We start from the raw sequence: 17,173 nt of genomic DNA on the forward strand, positions 1-17,173 counted from the left end.
GTGAACATTTGCTGAACTGTCTCAATGAAATAATATCTTTCTCTAAATAAGGGGACCCAAACTGTTTGCAGTACTCCAAATGTGATCTCACCAGCACCTTGTACACGCTTACACTCCAACCCTCATGAAACAAGGGTCAAAATTCCACTCTGCTTCCTGATTACCTGCTGCACCTTGCATGAGATTTCTGTGCTGTATGCTCACATACCCCCAAGTCCATTTCCCTTATGATTATATGGAAAAGATTCACCCCAGTTCTACTCTGCCTGAACAACCATATTTCTTACTGCCTGCCCTGATTTCAATCTATGACCTCCACAGCAAGCCAGGGTCCTCCATCTCCATTTCTGTTCCGGAATACTGGGTCAGTGAGCATCTCGACACACACTTCTCCCATAAGAATGGGCACTCACAACTGCCCAGTCTCTCTTTGGGCTAAAGGTACTGGTTTCCCTGTAGTTTTGAAGAAGTCATACGAGACTCAAAAAGTTAACTACTTATCTCCATAGATGCTGCCAGACCGGAGCATCTCCAAACCAAAGGAGTAGCCATGGGCACCCGCACAGGTCCCAGCTATGCCTGCCTCTTCGTAGGATATGTGGAACAGTCCATCTTCCGCAGCTACACTGGCACCACCTCCCACCTTTTCCTCCGCTACATCGATGACTGTATCGGCGCTGCCTTGTGCTCCCACGAGGAGGTTGAACAGTTCATCCACTTTACCAACACTTTCCACCCCGACCTCAAATTCACCTGGACCATCTCAGACTCCTCCCTCCTCTTCCTAGACCTTTCCATTTCTATCTTGGGTGGCCGAATCAACACGGACATTTACTATAAACTGACCGACTCCCACAGCTACCTAGACTACACCTCCTCCCACCCTGCACCCTGTAAAAACGCCATCCCATATTCCCAATTCTTTCGTCTCCGCCGCATCTGCTCCCAGGAGGACCAGTTCCAAAACCGTACAACCCAGATGGCCTCCTTCTTCAAGGACCGCAATTTCCCCCCAGACGTAGTCGACGATGCCCTCCACCGCATCTCTTCCACTTCCCGCTCCTCCGCCCTTGAGCCCCGCCCCTCCAACCGCCACCAGGACAGAACCCCACTGGTCCTCACCTACCACCCCACCAACCTCCATGTACAGCGTATCATCATTTCTGCCACCTCCAAACGGACCCCACCACCAGGGACATATCTCCCTCCCCTCCCCTATCAGCGTTCCGAAAAGACCACTCCCTCCATGACACCCTCGTCAGGTCCACACCCCCCACGTTCCCCTGCAACCGCAAGAAATGCAAAACTTGTGCCCACACCTCCCCCCTCACTTCCCTCCAAGGGATCCTTCCATATCCGCCACAAATTCACCTGCACCTCCACACACATTTACTGCATCTGCTGCACCCGATGTGGCCTCCTCTATATTGGGGAGACAGGCCGCCTACTTGTGGAACGTTTCAGAGAACACCTCTGGGACACCCAGACTAACCAACCCAACCACCCCGTAGCCCAACACTTCAACTCCCCCTCCCACTCCACCACATGCAGGTCCTTGGACTCCTCCATCGCCAAACCATAGCAACACGACAGTTGGAGGAAGAGCGCCTCATCTTCCACCTAGGAACCCTCCAGCCACAAGGGATGAACTCAGATTTCTCCAGTTTCCTCATTTCCCCTCCCCCACCTTGTCTCAGTCCCAACCCTCGAACTCAGCAACACCTTCCTAACCTGCAATCTTCTTCCTGACCTCTCCGCCCCCACCCCACTCCAGTCTATCACCCTCACCTTGACCTCTCTCCACCTACTGCATTCCCAATGCCCCTCCCCCAAGTCCCTCCTCCCTACCTTTTAGCTTAGCCTGCAGGACACACTTTCCTCATTCCTGAAGAGGAGCTTATGACCGAAACGTCGATTCTCCTGCTCCTTGGATGCTGCCTGACCTGCTGCGCTTTTCCAGCAACACATTTTCAGCATCTCCAGCAATCTCTATGTAACAATGACGTTTCAGTCTGGGTAACTGCTACACAGCCTGCATAATGGCCCAGCTGTGGCAAGGCTAAAGTTCAAATGCCACCTGTACTAGAGGTGTGTTATAATGTGCGTGAGCAGATCGATTCAAAATATCTATAATTCAAGAATTCCTCTGACAGCACTTTCCAAATCTGGAACCTCTACCACAGATACATGGGAACACTAACAGCTTCAGCTTCCCCTCCAAGTCACTCACCACTCTAACTTGGAACCACATCAGTGTGCCAAATTCCTGGAATTTCCTTCCTTACCACACACCGGCTATCCCCTCAAAGGCTGTTGCAGCTCAAGGTGACAACTCCCCACCACATTCTCCAAAGCAATTTGGGACAGGTAACAAATGATGGCCCTGCCAACAACACACACATCCCAAGGAAAGAAAAATCTTTCAATCATTTCAGGGAACGGCTGCTTTGGGTTTGCAGCCAGGTCTAGCTCCTTAGCATAGAGAGAATGTAGGAAGCACTTGACGACAAATGTTATCATTAAGTTGTTGACTAATGAGATAATCAAAAATTCTTAAGTGGAAAGTCAGGAGGCATGGGATATTGGGAAGTTTGGCCAGTTGGGTAGAGAACTGACTAACCGGTCGAAGTCAGAGAGTGGTGGTAGATGGTAAACATTCAGCCTGGAGCCCAGTTACAAGTGGAGTTCCGCAGGGATCAGTTCTGGGTCCTCTGCTGTTTGTAATTTTTATTAATGAGTTGGAAGAGGGAGTCGAAGGGTGGGTCAGTAAATTTGCAGATGATACGAAGATAGTTGGAGTTGTGGACAGTGAGGAGGGCTGTTGTCAGCTGCAGAGGGACTTAGATATGATGCAGAGCTGGGCTGAGGAGTGGCAGATGGAGTTCAACCCTGCCAAGTGTGAGGTTGTCCATTTTGGAAGGACAAATAAGAATGCGGAATACAGGGTTAACGGTAGGGTTCTTAGTAAGGTGGAGGAGCAGAAGGATCTAGGGGTCTATGTTCATAGATCTTTGAAAGTTGCCACTCAGGTGGATAGAGCTTGTAAGGCGGCCTATGGTGTATTAGCATTCACTAGCAGAGGGATTGAATTCAAGAGTTATGAGGTGATGTTGCAGCTGTATAGGGCCTTGGTAAGGCCACATTTGGAGTACTGTGTGCAGTTCTGGTCGCCTCATTTTAGGAAAGATGTGGAAGCTTTGGAGAGGGTGCAGAGGAGATTTACCAGGATGTTGCCTGGAATGGAGAATAGGTCGTACGAGGATAGGTTCAGAATGCTAGGCCTTTTCTCATTGAAACGGCGAAGGATGAGGGGTGACTTGATAGAGGTTTATAAGATGATCAGAGGAATAGAGAGTGTAGACTGTCAGAAACTTTTTCCCTGGGTACAACAGTGTGTTACAAGGGGACATAAATCTAAGGTGAAGGGTGGAAGGTAATGTTGGTGGGGGGGGGGGGGGGGAAGAATGTCAGGGGTAGGTTCTTTACCCAGAGTGTGGTGGGGGCATGGAATGCACTGCTTGTGGGAGTGGCAGAGTCAGAATCATTGGTGACCTTCAAGCGGCAATTGGATAGGTACATGGATAGGTGCTTAAGCTAGGACAAATGTTCGGCACAACATCGTGGGCCGAAGGGCTTGTTCTGTGCTGTATTGTTCTATGTTCAACAATCGCCATCAATTAGTCGAACAGTCTAACAGAGTAACTGAGGGGACGAAGGGATACAGTCTCTAGTTCAGGAGACTTAACAGTCATCACTCCAAATGCAACTGTTTTTCAAAAACAGCCTTAATGTGTGAGCCATGTGGAGATCAAGCTATAACGAATTTCCACTTTGTGTTTTACACTCAGGATTTCCTCCACCTTTAGCATTTATTTGCTCCAAGTCAATCTGATTACATCATGGAGTCAATGACAGGCCGTTCAGACTAAGGTAGCAAACAGCTATGTTCAGGTCATTGATTAGAGCGTATTCCTCTCACCCTTCAGCTGATATCCCATTGCAGAAACAGTACACAAACAGGATGAAAATAACCTCCAAAAACAGGACAATTGTTTCACATCAGATCAAAGTCTGTTCCACAGCAAAAGACGGATTGGCTTTCACTTGCTTCAAGTTATTGATGGAGAGTATGGCAGACAACATGAAACTCAAGCAAGCAAGAGGGAGTGGAAAGCCATTAGTGTTAGTACTTCAGAACAGGAAGTAAACTGTTTCACTACTGAGGACTGGTCTCTGTTGACATCATCATGCATTGTCAAGCCAAGCTGAAACACGACAGCACTGGGGATGTCTATACTCACCTCATAAACAAGCTCATGGTGGAAATGTGGCACCTCCAAATCACGCAGACAGTGCTCAGCTTCTGCCAGCTCTCCGGAGAGCAGGAACTCTTTCAATATGAAATTCATCTGGGTCAGGGAGAAAACAAGTCAGAAAAGCACATACAAAAAGAGGGCAGACAACTTAAGGATGTTATGGCTAATCGCAGACTGTCATGCCCAGTGCTGATCACCACAGAAAGAACAGACATTGGAAATGGTTCTCCATCCTCTGGTAATGTACCACTTTCACTTTGAACGCACACCCCTTAACCACTGTTTATAAAACACATGCAGTACAGTCAATGGCAACAGATTAATTCCAGCCTGGAGGCTTTCCGTCTGTCACTGAAAATACTCCAGTCCAAATTTGCCCCTCAGTTCTGGAATTGGAGGCTCGGAGCTTCCTGTATCACTCAGCTCTGTGCAAGAGCAGGTGGCAGATTTACATACTGGGCCATTTAAACTCCTGTTTGAAGTCTTTTATATTCATTCACAGGATGTGGACAGCACTGACTCAGCTGGTGGTGGTGCTAAAAAAGCACAGGTCAGGCAGCAGGGGAAATCCAAGGAGTAGGGGAATTGACATTCCGGGCAAAAGCCCTTCTTCCAGAATGAGGTTGGGAGCCTCGGGAGTGGAGAAATAAATGGAGGGGGGGAGAAGGGAGAAAAGAGAAGGTAGCTGGGAGTGCAATAGATGGATGGAGGTGGGGATAAAGGTGAGAGGTCAAACAGGAGGATGGAGCGGATAGGTGGGAAGGAAGATTGACAAGTGGGACAGATCATGAGGATGGTGCTGAGCTGGAAGGTTGGAACGGAGGTAAGGTGGGGGGAGGGGAAATGAGGAAACTGGTGAAATCCATATTGTTGCCCTGGGATTGGAGGGTCCAGAGGGAGAATCTGATGTGTTCTTCCTCCAGGCGTCGGGTGGTGAGGGAACGGCGGTAGAGGCGGCCCAAGACCTGCATGTCCTCAGCAGAGTGGGAGGTGGAGTTGAAATGTTGGGCTACGGGGTGGAGAGGTTGATTGGTGCAGGTGTCCCAGAGATTATCTCTGAAGAGCTCTGCAAGGAGGCGTGCAGTCTCCCCAATGTAGAGGAGACCGCATCGGGGGCAACGGATACAATAAATGATATTGGTGGATGTGCAGGTAAAACTTTGATGGATATGGAAGGCTCCTTTGGGGCCTTGGGTGGAGGAGAGGTGGGGGGGCACAGATTTTGCAATTCCTGCGGTGGCTGGGGAAGGTGGGTTGTTGGTTTGGGGGGGGGGGGGAATATATCTCTGGTGGTGGGGTCCATGTGTATGTGGCGGAAGATGATGCGATGTATACAGAGGTTGGCAGGGTGGAAGGTGAGGACCAGCGGGGGCCTTGTTGTGGTTGGAGAGGTGGGTTTCAAGGGCGGATGGGCGGGAAGAGCACGAGATGCGCTGAAGGGCATCATCAACCAACAACATCTCCAATTGGAGGGGAAATTGTGGTCTTTAAAAGGAGGAGACCATCTGGTGTGTTCTGTGGTGGAACTGGTCCTTCTGGGAACAGATGAGGCGGAGGAATTGGGAATTTTTATTAGATTCAAATTCCACCATCTGCTCTGACAGGATTCAAACCCGGGTCCCCAGAACATTGTCTGGATTAACAGTCTGATGAGAATACCACTTGGCCAATGCCTTCCCTCTATTTACCAACCAATGAACTTCCTTTTCTTGTGATGCATTGTTTTTCACCACTTATATAAATGTGAACATAGAAGGTATAGTTAGTAAGTTTGCAGAAGACACCAAGATTGGAGATGTAGTGGGCAGCGAAGGAGGTTACCTCAGATTACAACAAGATCTTGATCAGATGGGCCAATAGGCCAAGAGTGGCAGATGGAGTTTAATTTAGATAAATGAGAGGTGCTGCATTTTGGAAAGGCAAATCAGGGCAGGACTGGCAAGGTCCTGGGGAGTGTTGCTGAAAAAAGGAGTCACCTTGGAGTGCAGGTTCATAACTCCTTGAAAGTAGATCACAGGTAGATAGGATAGTGAAGGCAGCATTTGGTATGCTTGCCTTTATTGGTCAGTGCATCAAGTGTAGAAGTTGGGAGATCGTGTGGTGGCTATACATGACATTGTTTAGGCCACTACTGGAATAGTGTGCAATACTACAGGAAGGATGTTGTGAAACTTGAAAACGTTCAGAAAAGATTTACAAGGATGTTGCCAGGGTTGGAGGATTTGAGCTATAGGGAGAGGCTGAACAAGCTGGAGCGGTTTTCCCTGGAGCGTCGGAGGCTGAGGGGTGACCTTATAGAGGTTTATAAAATCATGACAGGTATAGATAGAGTGAGTGCGAAGGTCTTTTTCCCAGGGTGGGTGAGTCCAAAACGAGAAGGACACAGATTTAAGGTGTGAAGGGAAAGATTTAAAAGGGGCCTAAAGGGCAATGTTTTCACACAGAAGGTGGTGAGTGTATGGAATGAGCGCCCAGAGGAAGTGCTGGAGGCTGGAACAATCACAACAATTAAAAGACATCTGTATGGGTATATGAATAGGAAGGGTTTAAGAGGGATATGGGCCAAATGCTGGCAAATGGGACCAGAGATTTATTTACGATGTCCGATCGGCATAGACAAGTTGGACCGAAGGGTCTGTCTCCATGCTGTAAATGACTATCAGCTGTTTCCATTTTGTATGTAGCACTGACAGGAGGCCATAGAAAGTCATACAGTATGGAAACAGACCACTTCGTTCAACCAGTCCAACTATAATCCCAAGCTAGACCAGACCCAGCTGCCTGTACTTGGCCCACACCCCTCCAAACATTTCTTATTCATGTACTTGTCTAAATGTCTTTTAAATGTAACTGTACCAACGTTTACTTTCCCTAGCAGTTCAGGCCACACACAAATCACTGCTTTTAAAAAAAAATGCCCCTCATGTCTTCATTATATCTTTTTCCTCTCACCTTAAAAACATGCACCCCAATTTGAAATCTCCCACCCTAGGAAAAGGACATCTGTCATTCACCTTATCTTAGAGATTTTATAAATCTCTAAGGTCACTCTTCAACCTGCTACCCTTCTTTGAGAGAAGTCCCAGCTTATCCAGCCTCTCCTTATAACTCAAACCCTCCATTTTCATCCCATATGCTGGTAAATCGCTTCAGAATCCTCTCCAGCTTAGCAACATCCCTCCGATTCTGGGCGACCAGAACTGGACACACTATTCCAGAAGAGGAATATCCTGTACAACTTCAACATGACTTGTCAACTCCTATACTCAACAGTCTGAGCAATGGAGGCAAGTGTGCTAAACACCTTCTGAACCACCCTGTCTACCTGTGACACAACCTTCAAAGAATTATGTACCTGTACGTCTAGGTCTCTCTCTGTTCTATAACACTACCCAAGACCCAACTTTTAATTGTACAAGTTCTGCCCTTGTTTGTTTTACCAGAATGCAATTCCTTGCATTTATCCAAATTAAACTCCAACTGCAATTCCTCAGCCCATTAACACAACTGATCAAGATCTCTGTACAATGTGACATAACCTTCTTCACTGCCCACTATGCCACCAATTTTGGTGTCATCCACAAACTCCCTAACCATACCTTCAATATTCTCATCTAAAATCATTTATATAAATAACAATAATGATGCCACTAAATGAAACCACAAAGACCAAGTACAAATGGAAGGGTCCATTTCTCCTTTATCTGTTTGCACACACCATTTTAACAGCTTCCCGCAATTCATTTCTTAGACGCAGATTTCTTAAATAATTTTAACAAAAAAAAATCAATTTGGTGCACTGAAAATTTAGCAGAATACAGTGCCCAATACAGACCAATATCATTAAAATTCTTCCCAAGTCCCATTTCTTTCTCCTCTCTCCTTGACAATTTCCTTTCTTCTGCTCCATATAAAATAGCTTTTCCAGAATGAAATAAAGCAACAGTGTAAAAACCATGAGCTCCCATCATGAACAAGTCGAAACACTGCTCTTGACTTAAGCTTCCTGCCACACCCTAATGCCCAAGGAACTTTGAAGTCACACAAGACATCAAAAAGGAGCTTGGAGGACTAGAACATGTGGCAGTACAGCACAGGAATGGGTTCTTGGCCTACAAATTAAACTAATCCCTCCATTCCTTACATGTGCTTATCTAAAAGCCTCTTAAATGTCCCTACCATACCGGTCTCCACCAGCAGCCCTGGCATTGTGTTCAGACACCTACCATGTGGTGTAAAAAATTTAGGCAGCGTTTGGTATGCTTTCTTTTATTGGGCAGAGCTTTGGAAATAAGTGTTGGGAAGTCATGCTGCAGCTGTACACGACATTGGTTAGGCCACTTTTGGAATATTGCATTCAATTCTGGTCTTCCTCCTAGAGGAAGGTTTTGTGAAACTTGAAAGGGGTCAGGAATGATTTACAAGGATGTTGCCAGGGTTGGAAGGTTTGAGCAAAAGGGAGAGGCTGAATAGGGAGAGGCTGTTTCCCCTGGAGTGTCAGAGGCTGAGGGGTTTATAAAATCATGAGGGGCAAAATAGAATGAGTAGTCAAGCTTTCTCCCCCCAGAGTAGGCAAGTCCAGGACTAGAGGGCACAGGTTTAAGATTAAGATATAAAAGGGAAGGCAAATGCAATATTAGCATTCATTTTGAGTACACTGGAGATGTACTGCTGTCTGATCAGACCGCATTTGGAGTACAGAGAGAGGTTTTGAGCCCCATATCTGTGCTGGCATTGGAGAGGGTCCAGAGGAGATATACATGAATGGTCCCAGGGAGAAAGGGCTCATATAATGACTGGTGATTAAGGACTCCGTCTGAATTTGATGGATGGTATTTAGAAGGATGAGGGGAGGAATTACATTGAAACTTGCCAGATATTGAGACCAGGAGAGAGTGGGCATGGAGAAGATAGATCCTCTGGGAGAGAGGGGACCTGTGGGCACAGCATCAGGATTAAGGGACAACCCTTTCGAATGTGAGAGGAGGCATTTCTTCAGTCAGAAAGTGGTTGATTTGTGAAACTCATTGCTGCAGAGGGCTATGGAGGCCAAGTCAGTGAGTGTATCTAAGACAGAGATAGATCGGTTCATAATTAGTAAGGCAACCAAAAATTAGAGGGAGAATGGGGTTAAGAAACATGTCTGCCAAGATCGAATAGCGGAGAAGACTCAATGAGCTGAATGGCCCAATTCTGCTCCTATATCTTATGGTATTTGACTGGACAGGAACTGAAGGGCCTGGCAATAGTCTCTAAAACTTGAGGTTAGTCCCGTGATCACTTGGATTGATAATTTAGAACTGAGCTGGAGAGAATTTTTCTCACTGTGAATCTTTGAAATTCTCCACATCACAAAGCTGTTGATGCTCAGAATATAAGGAATGCCATTGACAAAGTTTTGAGCACTAAGCAAACCCAGGTGATACAGGACTAGAGGAGGAAAGTGAAGTTGAACTCCATCTAATACAATCCTCTGTTCCAGCTTCCGATACAAAACTGTGTTTCTCCACCTCCTGCCCCTCTCAATCATCCTTCCTCGCCAATACCAAATTGGTCTCTTTACAGGGTTCTATGGCCTACCTCTCTGATGAGATGTTTAACAGGTCGCTGCCCTCCGCCTACTCCCCAGACGTTGTCCAATCCGACACCCCGCTTCATACTCAGAAGGACAGCAGCACGATCCAAAGCAGCACTGAAGGGAAGGGAGGACGAAGTCAGACACGCTGGGACCTGGATTAGCTCAGGGTCAGCAGAGCAAGTTTCTGAATAGCAGAGACCATCCCAAGGCACCATTAATACTCAGGCCTCAAAGAAACTTCTTGATTCAAACGCAAAATCGTTTTCTCCAATATCTCAAGCCATGCCCAGTGGCGCTTACCTCCAGCACAGACAAACGCCTCAAATATATATACACACACATGCATGCACGTGCAAATATGATTGAAAACAAATATTAATTTCTCACTTAATAACAGAGCCCTCCCAAAAATTCAAACTTACCGTGCATGATCACAATTCACTCTCCCTTTATAACTGTCAAGAAAGTTTGATGGCAACACATCATCTGCAACTGCCCTGGCGATAAACTGGCCAAGCACCTGCCCAGACAGCAAAGAAAGACACACATTAAGCAAGCTAGGTCAGTGCAGCTAAAGGAGTGACTGGTCCCTGTGAATCTCCAGCATCCAGTGATAGAATGACTTTAGTAATTCTGTAATATCAGACAGCCTGTTCCTATCTGCCCAGAAGTAATGGACAGTGGGGGAAGTCCATTACAGAGCTAGGAAAATGAAAGCTCTACAATCTGCCCTAGTCCAAATACAATTAACAGGATAAAGGCAACCTAGGACTACAGTGCAATAGTCATCGGCTCCTCATGCAGCAACAGATAAACCTTCAATTTCAAAAGGGGTTGACATGATGCTACAGTTTTCAGATGTGAGGGACAAAGAGGCACAACAACCATTCGAATTAACAAGTAAAGGCCAGGCAGGATGCAGGGTACAGAATGGCTGAAATGGAAGGTACAGCTTCAGCATCCTGAAGAACAACTGGCGACAATGGGGAGAAAGCTGGTCAATGACTTCACTACATATGGTTAATCTGCTCGACAGCTGAGAGAAAAATGTTGACCAACGTTGTCTTCTGTTGCTGTTCTAATAGTGGCCTAATGTCACACTAGGCAACTCTTCATGCCAGGATTGACAACTTGGTCTGTACAACAACTTGGCGCTTTTAGTCTTTTTGCAGTATTTGATCAGGCTTTCACAAGGCACAAGTCAGGAGTATGAAGAATACCCTCCACTTCAAGGATGATTGCAGTTCCAAAACTCAAGATGGTATGAGAGACATGAATTATGAAGGTGGTGAATTTAAATATCTCCCCATTTCTAGTGCACATAGCAAGTGCATGTATGAGTTAGTAACAAGATGCATTGCAACAACTTCTACCACGTAGAAGAGCAGCAGCAAATATATGGGGACGCCAACCACCATCTGCAAGTTCCTCTCTAAACTACACATTATCCTGAGAAAAAAAGATCAGCCCACCTTCACTGTTGCTGGGTCAAAATCCTGGAACTCCCTTCCTCATTGCACATGGGAATGCCTACACTGCAAGGACTGCTGCAGTTTGAGAAGGTAGCTCATCATCACCACCAACAACTACTCAAGGGCAATTAAGAATGAGCAATTGATACAGGCCTGGCCAATAATGCCCTTGTCCCATAAATGAATAAAAGAAAATCAGACAAACAAATGGCTGGAAAAGCTCAGCAGATCTGGCAGCACTTGTGAAGAAAAATCAGACTCACTGGACCTGAAATGTTAACTTTGATCTTTTCTTCACAGATGCTGCCAGACCTGCTGAGTTTTTCCAGCAAATTTTGTTTTTGTTCTGATTTATAGCATCTGCTGTTCTTTTGGTTTTTATTAAAGAAAATCAGACAAATGGTTAGTAAATTAAGTTATTTAATTGCTTGATCAAAGAGGTATGTCTTAAGAATTGTCTTTAAAAAGAAATTAGGAAGGTGGCGATAGAACAACTTACCTATTAGCCTTACTTCAGTAGTAGAAAAAATGCTAGAAGCTTAGTGAAGAATGTAATGAATGGATACCTGGATAATTGTGGCCTGTCAGCAAGAATTTATAAATGGGAAACAGAGCTTGCCAAACCTGTCTGAGTGTTATGAGGATGTAACTAATAAAATTTATCAAGCACACATAATTGTTGAGCAAGTACCCCACAAGAAATTGGTTCATGAAGCTCAAGCACATGAGATAGGGGATAATGTACTGGCATGGATTACTGATTTTCTAAAAGCTGAAATACATGGGTTATTCTTGCAATGGCAAGAAGAGAGGCATCATAAGGATCAGTAGTTGAGCCTCAGTAATTTCTATCAATGATTTGAATGTGAGAACCAAGCACAATATTTTTGGTTTATCTAAAGCTAGGTAGGAGTGTGTTACAATGAAGATGAAGTGGCTTTAAGATGATATGGACAGACTTAATGAGTTGGCAAGAACATGGCAGAGGCAACTTAATATGGAAAGTCAAAAGATTTGGCAGTTTAAAAAAAAAGTTGGTAGGAGGAACAAACATTCAGAGTATTTGCTAAATGGTAAAAGATTAAAAGAGTAGATAAACATGGAGTGCTTTGGGCATTCCCATCAATAAATCATTCAAGGTTAACGTACAAGTGCAGTAAGCCATCTGAAAGCTAATGGAATGCTAGCCTTCACCAGGTACGGGGAACAGTGAAGTCTTGCTTCAATACAAGTCTTGAGGAAGGGTCATCAGACCCAAAACATTCACTTTAATTTCTCTTCACAGATGCTGCCAGACCTGCTGAGCTTATCCAGCAAAACCCATAGCAGCAGATGGTATAATAGGAGTTGCTGTAATAATGTTCCTTTCTCAGAGCCCTACACTGCGGAGAATTTGAATACAGGCACTAAATTTTAAGATGCTAATGGGTGCAGCTGGTCAGAGAGAAGCTTACACTGAGCAAGTTCCCAAGGTTACCTTGCGACAGTAGGTTTGAGAATGCTCAAGGCAAGCGGCAGTACTTTTATTTCACTTAAGATTAATCTATTTCTGGATCAATATTTACATAAGCTAGGCGTGTCTGACTGTGTTGAACACCAACAGCTCAAGCACAGGGAAGGTCTAAAGAATGTAAGTGAACCTGTTATGTGAAAAGGAACAATTTCCTTCAGTAACTAATCTGCAGCACTCTCAAACTCCACCTAAAACAATGTGCTAAAGTGAACTGGTATGTCCCTGTCAATAAACAATCCAATCTGGTCAATCACCTTAAACCACCCAGCATTTATAACCTACTGGCTAATGTTGAAGTTCTGTTGGAGGTGTGTTTCAGGTGAGAACTGAAACCAAGGCCTCCAATGCCAGTATATCTTTGTTTAAAAAAGGGAATCAAAACTGTTCACAGTTCACCAGCACGGTGGCACAATGATTAGCACTGCTGCCTCAGTGCCAGAGACCCGGGTTCAATTCCCACCTCGAGCAACTGTCTGTGTGGAGTTTGCACATTCTCCCCGTGTCTGCGTGGGTTTCCGCCGGGTTCTCCGGTTTTCTCCCACAATCCAAAGCTGTGCAGGTCAGGTGAATTGGCCATGCTAAATTGCCTGTAGTGTTAGGTGAATGGGTAAATGTAGAGGAATGGGTCTGGGTGGGCTGCTCTTCGGAGGGTTGGTGTGGACTTGTTGGGCCGAAGGGCCTGTTTCCACACTGTAAGTAATCCAATTGCAGCTATGGTCTAACTCTAGAAGTGAGGAGCATGCTTTCTGTTGTATTACGTTAATGTTACCTTGGGCAAAGACAGTATTACATCAGGCACAGCAAGATTCCATACCAGCTAAAAGTGGATTACAGCACAGAAACAGATCCTTCAACCCATCAAACCTGCACTGACAGATGATGCTTTTCCAAATAAAAACCTTGTGCCTCTACATGATCCATATCCCTTTATTCCCTGCCTATTCATGTCTTTCAAGATGCCTCTTAAACGTTTCTAGTGGATCTGTTTCTATCACACAGAGTCATACAGCTGTACAGCATGGAAAGAGACCTTCAGACCAACTTGTCCATAGGAACCACACATCCTAAAATAACCTAATCCCATTTGCCAGCATATGGCCCATATCCCTCTAAACCTTTCCTATTCATGTAACCATCCATGTACACATTGCAATTGTCCCAGCCTTCACCACTTCCTCTAGCAGCTCATTCCATACACGCACCATGCTCTGCGTGAAAAAGTTGTCCCTTAGGTCCCTTTGACGTCTTTCCCCTCTCAACCTTTCCCCTTGGTGGGGGAGACCAGAACTTGAGGGCATAGGTTTAGGGTCAGAGGGGAAAGATTTAAAACTGACCTAAGGGGCAACTTTTTCACGCAGAGGGTGGTGCGTGTATGGAAGGAGCTGCCAGAGGAAGTGGCAAAGGCTGGCACATTACATCAAAGGCATCTGGATGGGAATATGAATAGGAAAGGTTTGTAGGAATGTGGGCCATTAGTGAATCTAATCTAATCTAAAAAAAAACAGTGCTGGTAAATGGAACTATATTAATTTAGGATACCTGGTCAGCATGGATGGGTTAGGCCGAAGGGTCTGTTACCATGTTATACATCTCTATGACTCTTTGCCCTCTAGCTCTGGACTCCCCCCATCCCAGGGAAAATACCTTGGCTATTCACCCTATCCATGCCCCTCATGACCTTTTAAACCTCTATAAAGTCATCCTTCAGCCTCCAACACTCCAGGGAAAATAGACTCAGCCTATTCAGGGTCTTCCTCCACCTCAAACCCTCTAACCTGGCAACATCCTTGTAAATCTTTTCAAGTTTCACAACATCCTTCCTACAACTGGGAGACCAGAATTGCATGCTGAATTCCAAAAGTGGCCTAAACAATGTCCTGTACAGCCACAAAATCTCCTAACTCCTATATTCAAAACCTCCTCCAGCAGCTCACTGCAGGCACTTACCATCCTGTTTAAAAAAAACCTGTTGCTCATATCTCCTTTAAACTTTCCCTTTTTACCATAAGCCAATGTAATAGTTTACATTTCTACCCTGACTATCCATGCATCTTAATTTTGTAAATATATATCCGTTCATCCTCTCAGTTTGTTCAATCTCTCCTCATAGCTAATATCCTCCAAACCAGACCACATCCTGGGAAACAAAGTCTCCATATCCTTCTGGTAATGTGGTGACCAGAACTGTGTGCAACAGCTGTAACATGATTCACTAATTTCTATACTCAGTACACCAACTAATGAAGACAAGCATGCCTTACACCTTCTTGACCATCTTAGCCACTTGTTGCCATTTTCAAGGAACTGTGGACCTGTACGTCTAGATCTCTCTGTATGTTAATACTTCTAAGTGTTCTACCATTTACTGTAAACTTCCCTCCTGCATCAAATCTACCAAAATGCCTAATTGACATTTCTCCACCCAAATCTCTAGCCTATTTATATCCTGCTGTGTCCTCTGGTAATCCCCCTCACTATCTGCAGCTCCCCAATCTTTTGACATATCTGCAAACTTCATAATCAGACCACCTACATTCTCCTCCAACTCACCGTAAAATATACACAAACAGCAGTGGTCCCAGCACTGATCCCTGTGGAACACTGTTTGACACCAATTTCCAGTCTGAAAATCACTCTTCCACCACTATTTCAATAATGACCAAGCCAGTTCTATGCCATCTTATCAACTTTCAATGGATCCCATGTAACTTCACCTTCACCTTGGGTAGCGCGGTGGCACAGTGGTTAGCACTGCTGCCTCACAGCGCCAGAGACCCGGGTTCAATTCCCGCCTCAGGCGACTGACTGTGTGGAGTTTGCACGTTCTCCCCGTGTCTGCGTGGGTTTCCTCCGGGTGCTCCGGTTTCCTCCCACAGTCCCAAAGATGTGCAGGTCAGGTGAATTGGCCATGCTAAATTGCCCGTAGTGTTAGGTAAGGGGTAGATGTAGATGTACATGTAGGGGTAGGGGTGGGTTACGCTTCGGCGGGGCAGTGTGGACTTGTTGGGCCGAAGGGCCTGTTTACACATTGTAAGTAATCTAATCTAATCTAAACTGGACATGAGGGACCTTGTCAAAGGCCTCGCTAAAGTCCATATAGACAACATCCACTATCCGGCTCTCAATTATTATTCACAACACCAGAAGAATTCTGCTCTGGCATCAGTCCTTTTACACCTTCCTAAATAGGCATGAGGAAGCAGAGTTTAACATCCCAATTCAAAATTGATACCTCTGATGAGGCGATATATTCCAGAAAGCGGAATTTCTCCCAACTGAATTTAGGTAAGCACGAAATTGGAATAGCCAAAATCTGTAATGCAGCTCTGGCAGAACAGGGATCTCTTATTTCCTGAAACAGCTAATATTCGCTGGAACTCTGAATACCATTTGAGGGAGATGGATTCTGAGGAGTGCATATGATAAATGTCAGGCTGTGACAAACCTCAAACAGAAGTCATCACAATTCAGATACTGCTCAGTCCATGACATTGTGGTTTGGCTATCTGATTTTCTTTCCAATTCCTGCATTAATAACATGCTCATTTATCTTGGCATTTAGTACTGAAATGTTAACCTGCCATTTTCTCACGTATGTGCTGGCTCAAAGTGCACATTTCCATTAATTTCTGTCCTTATTTCACCTTAATACAATGCTGGAGGAGTGCACCATGTGAATAAAAGGTTGCACACAGGATCTCAAGCTAAGTAACATACCCCATAATCCTAGGTACAAATTAGAGCTGTTTTGTAGCTGATTTTTATCAGCAAATGCTTGTGAAGAGCTTGCACTTTTACCTGTGGTGCTTCAGGTGTATCAAGAATAAGGTCAGGCAGATCCTTCAGCATCTTATCAAAGGCCTTGGCAACATCATCAGCTGTAAGGACTTTCCCCAGGAGGTCAGACAGAAGCCGGGATGTCAGCTCCCGGTGACTCGCCTTGCCTTCCAACGCAAGAGAGACTGCCAGAGAAGGAACCTCATGCTTTCTCTTGCCCAGGTTCAGTTCCTGCAGCAGAGCCTAAAAACAGAGTCACAGAATGGTTATAGCAAGAGCACTCAGCTGGTTCCACTGCCTTGCCATTGCCTCAGATCCATGAAAAGCTCCTCTCTTCAGATAATTTTCCAAATATCCTTTTGAAAGTCATAATTGATTCAGCCACCCTCTAGGGAGAGTGCATTCCAGATTATAACCACCTGCTGCCTAAATAATCCCTGGCACTGATTTTCATTCATTGTTGTTCTCTAGTGTCCTCTAGTTCTCAAATTTCACCAAGGCTAACAGATTTTCCCCA

The 17,173-nt window shown here is 45.3% G+C and overlaps 1 protein-coding gene across 1 annotated transcript in view; it reads right to left on the reverse strand.

Moving 5' to 3' along the window:
• The window catches only part of LOC140481920 (programmed cell death protein 4-like), a 63,715-nt gene that overhangs the window by 16,039 nt on the left and 30,503 nt on the right, over positions 1-17,173 (reverse strand). The window contains exons 5-8 of the mRNA XM_072578604.1: positions 16,678-16,899; positions 10,317-10,414; positions 9,897-10,008; positions 4,302-4,409 (exon numbers count right to left, since the gene is read on the reverse strand). Of these exons, the coding sequence (XP_072434705.1) occupies positions 4,302-4,409; positions 9,897-10,008; positions 10,317-10,414; positions 16,678-16,899 (540 nt within the window). The remainder of the gene's footprint in view (positions 1-4,301; positions 4,410-9,896; positions 10,009-10,316; positions 10,415-16,677; positions 16,900-17,173) is intronic.

The sequence above is a fragment of the Chiloscyllium punctatum genome, chromosome 1 (assembly GCF_047496795.1).
Source record: "Chiloscyllium punctatum isolate Juve2018m chromosome 1, sChiPun1.3, whole genome shotgun sequence".
NCBI classification, from domain to species: domain Eukaryota; kingdom Metazoa; phylum Chordata; class Chondrichthyes; order Orectolobiformes; family Hemiscylliidae; genus Chiloscyllium; species Chiloscyllium punctatum.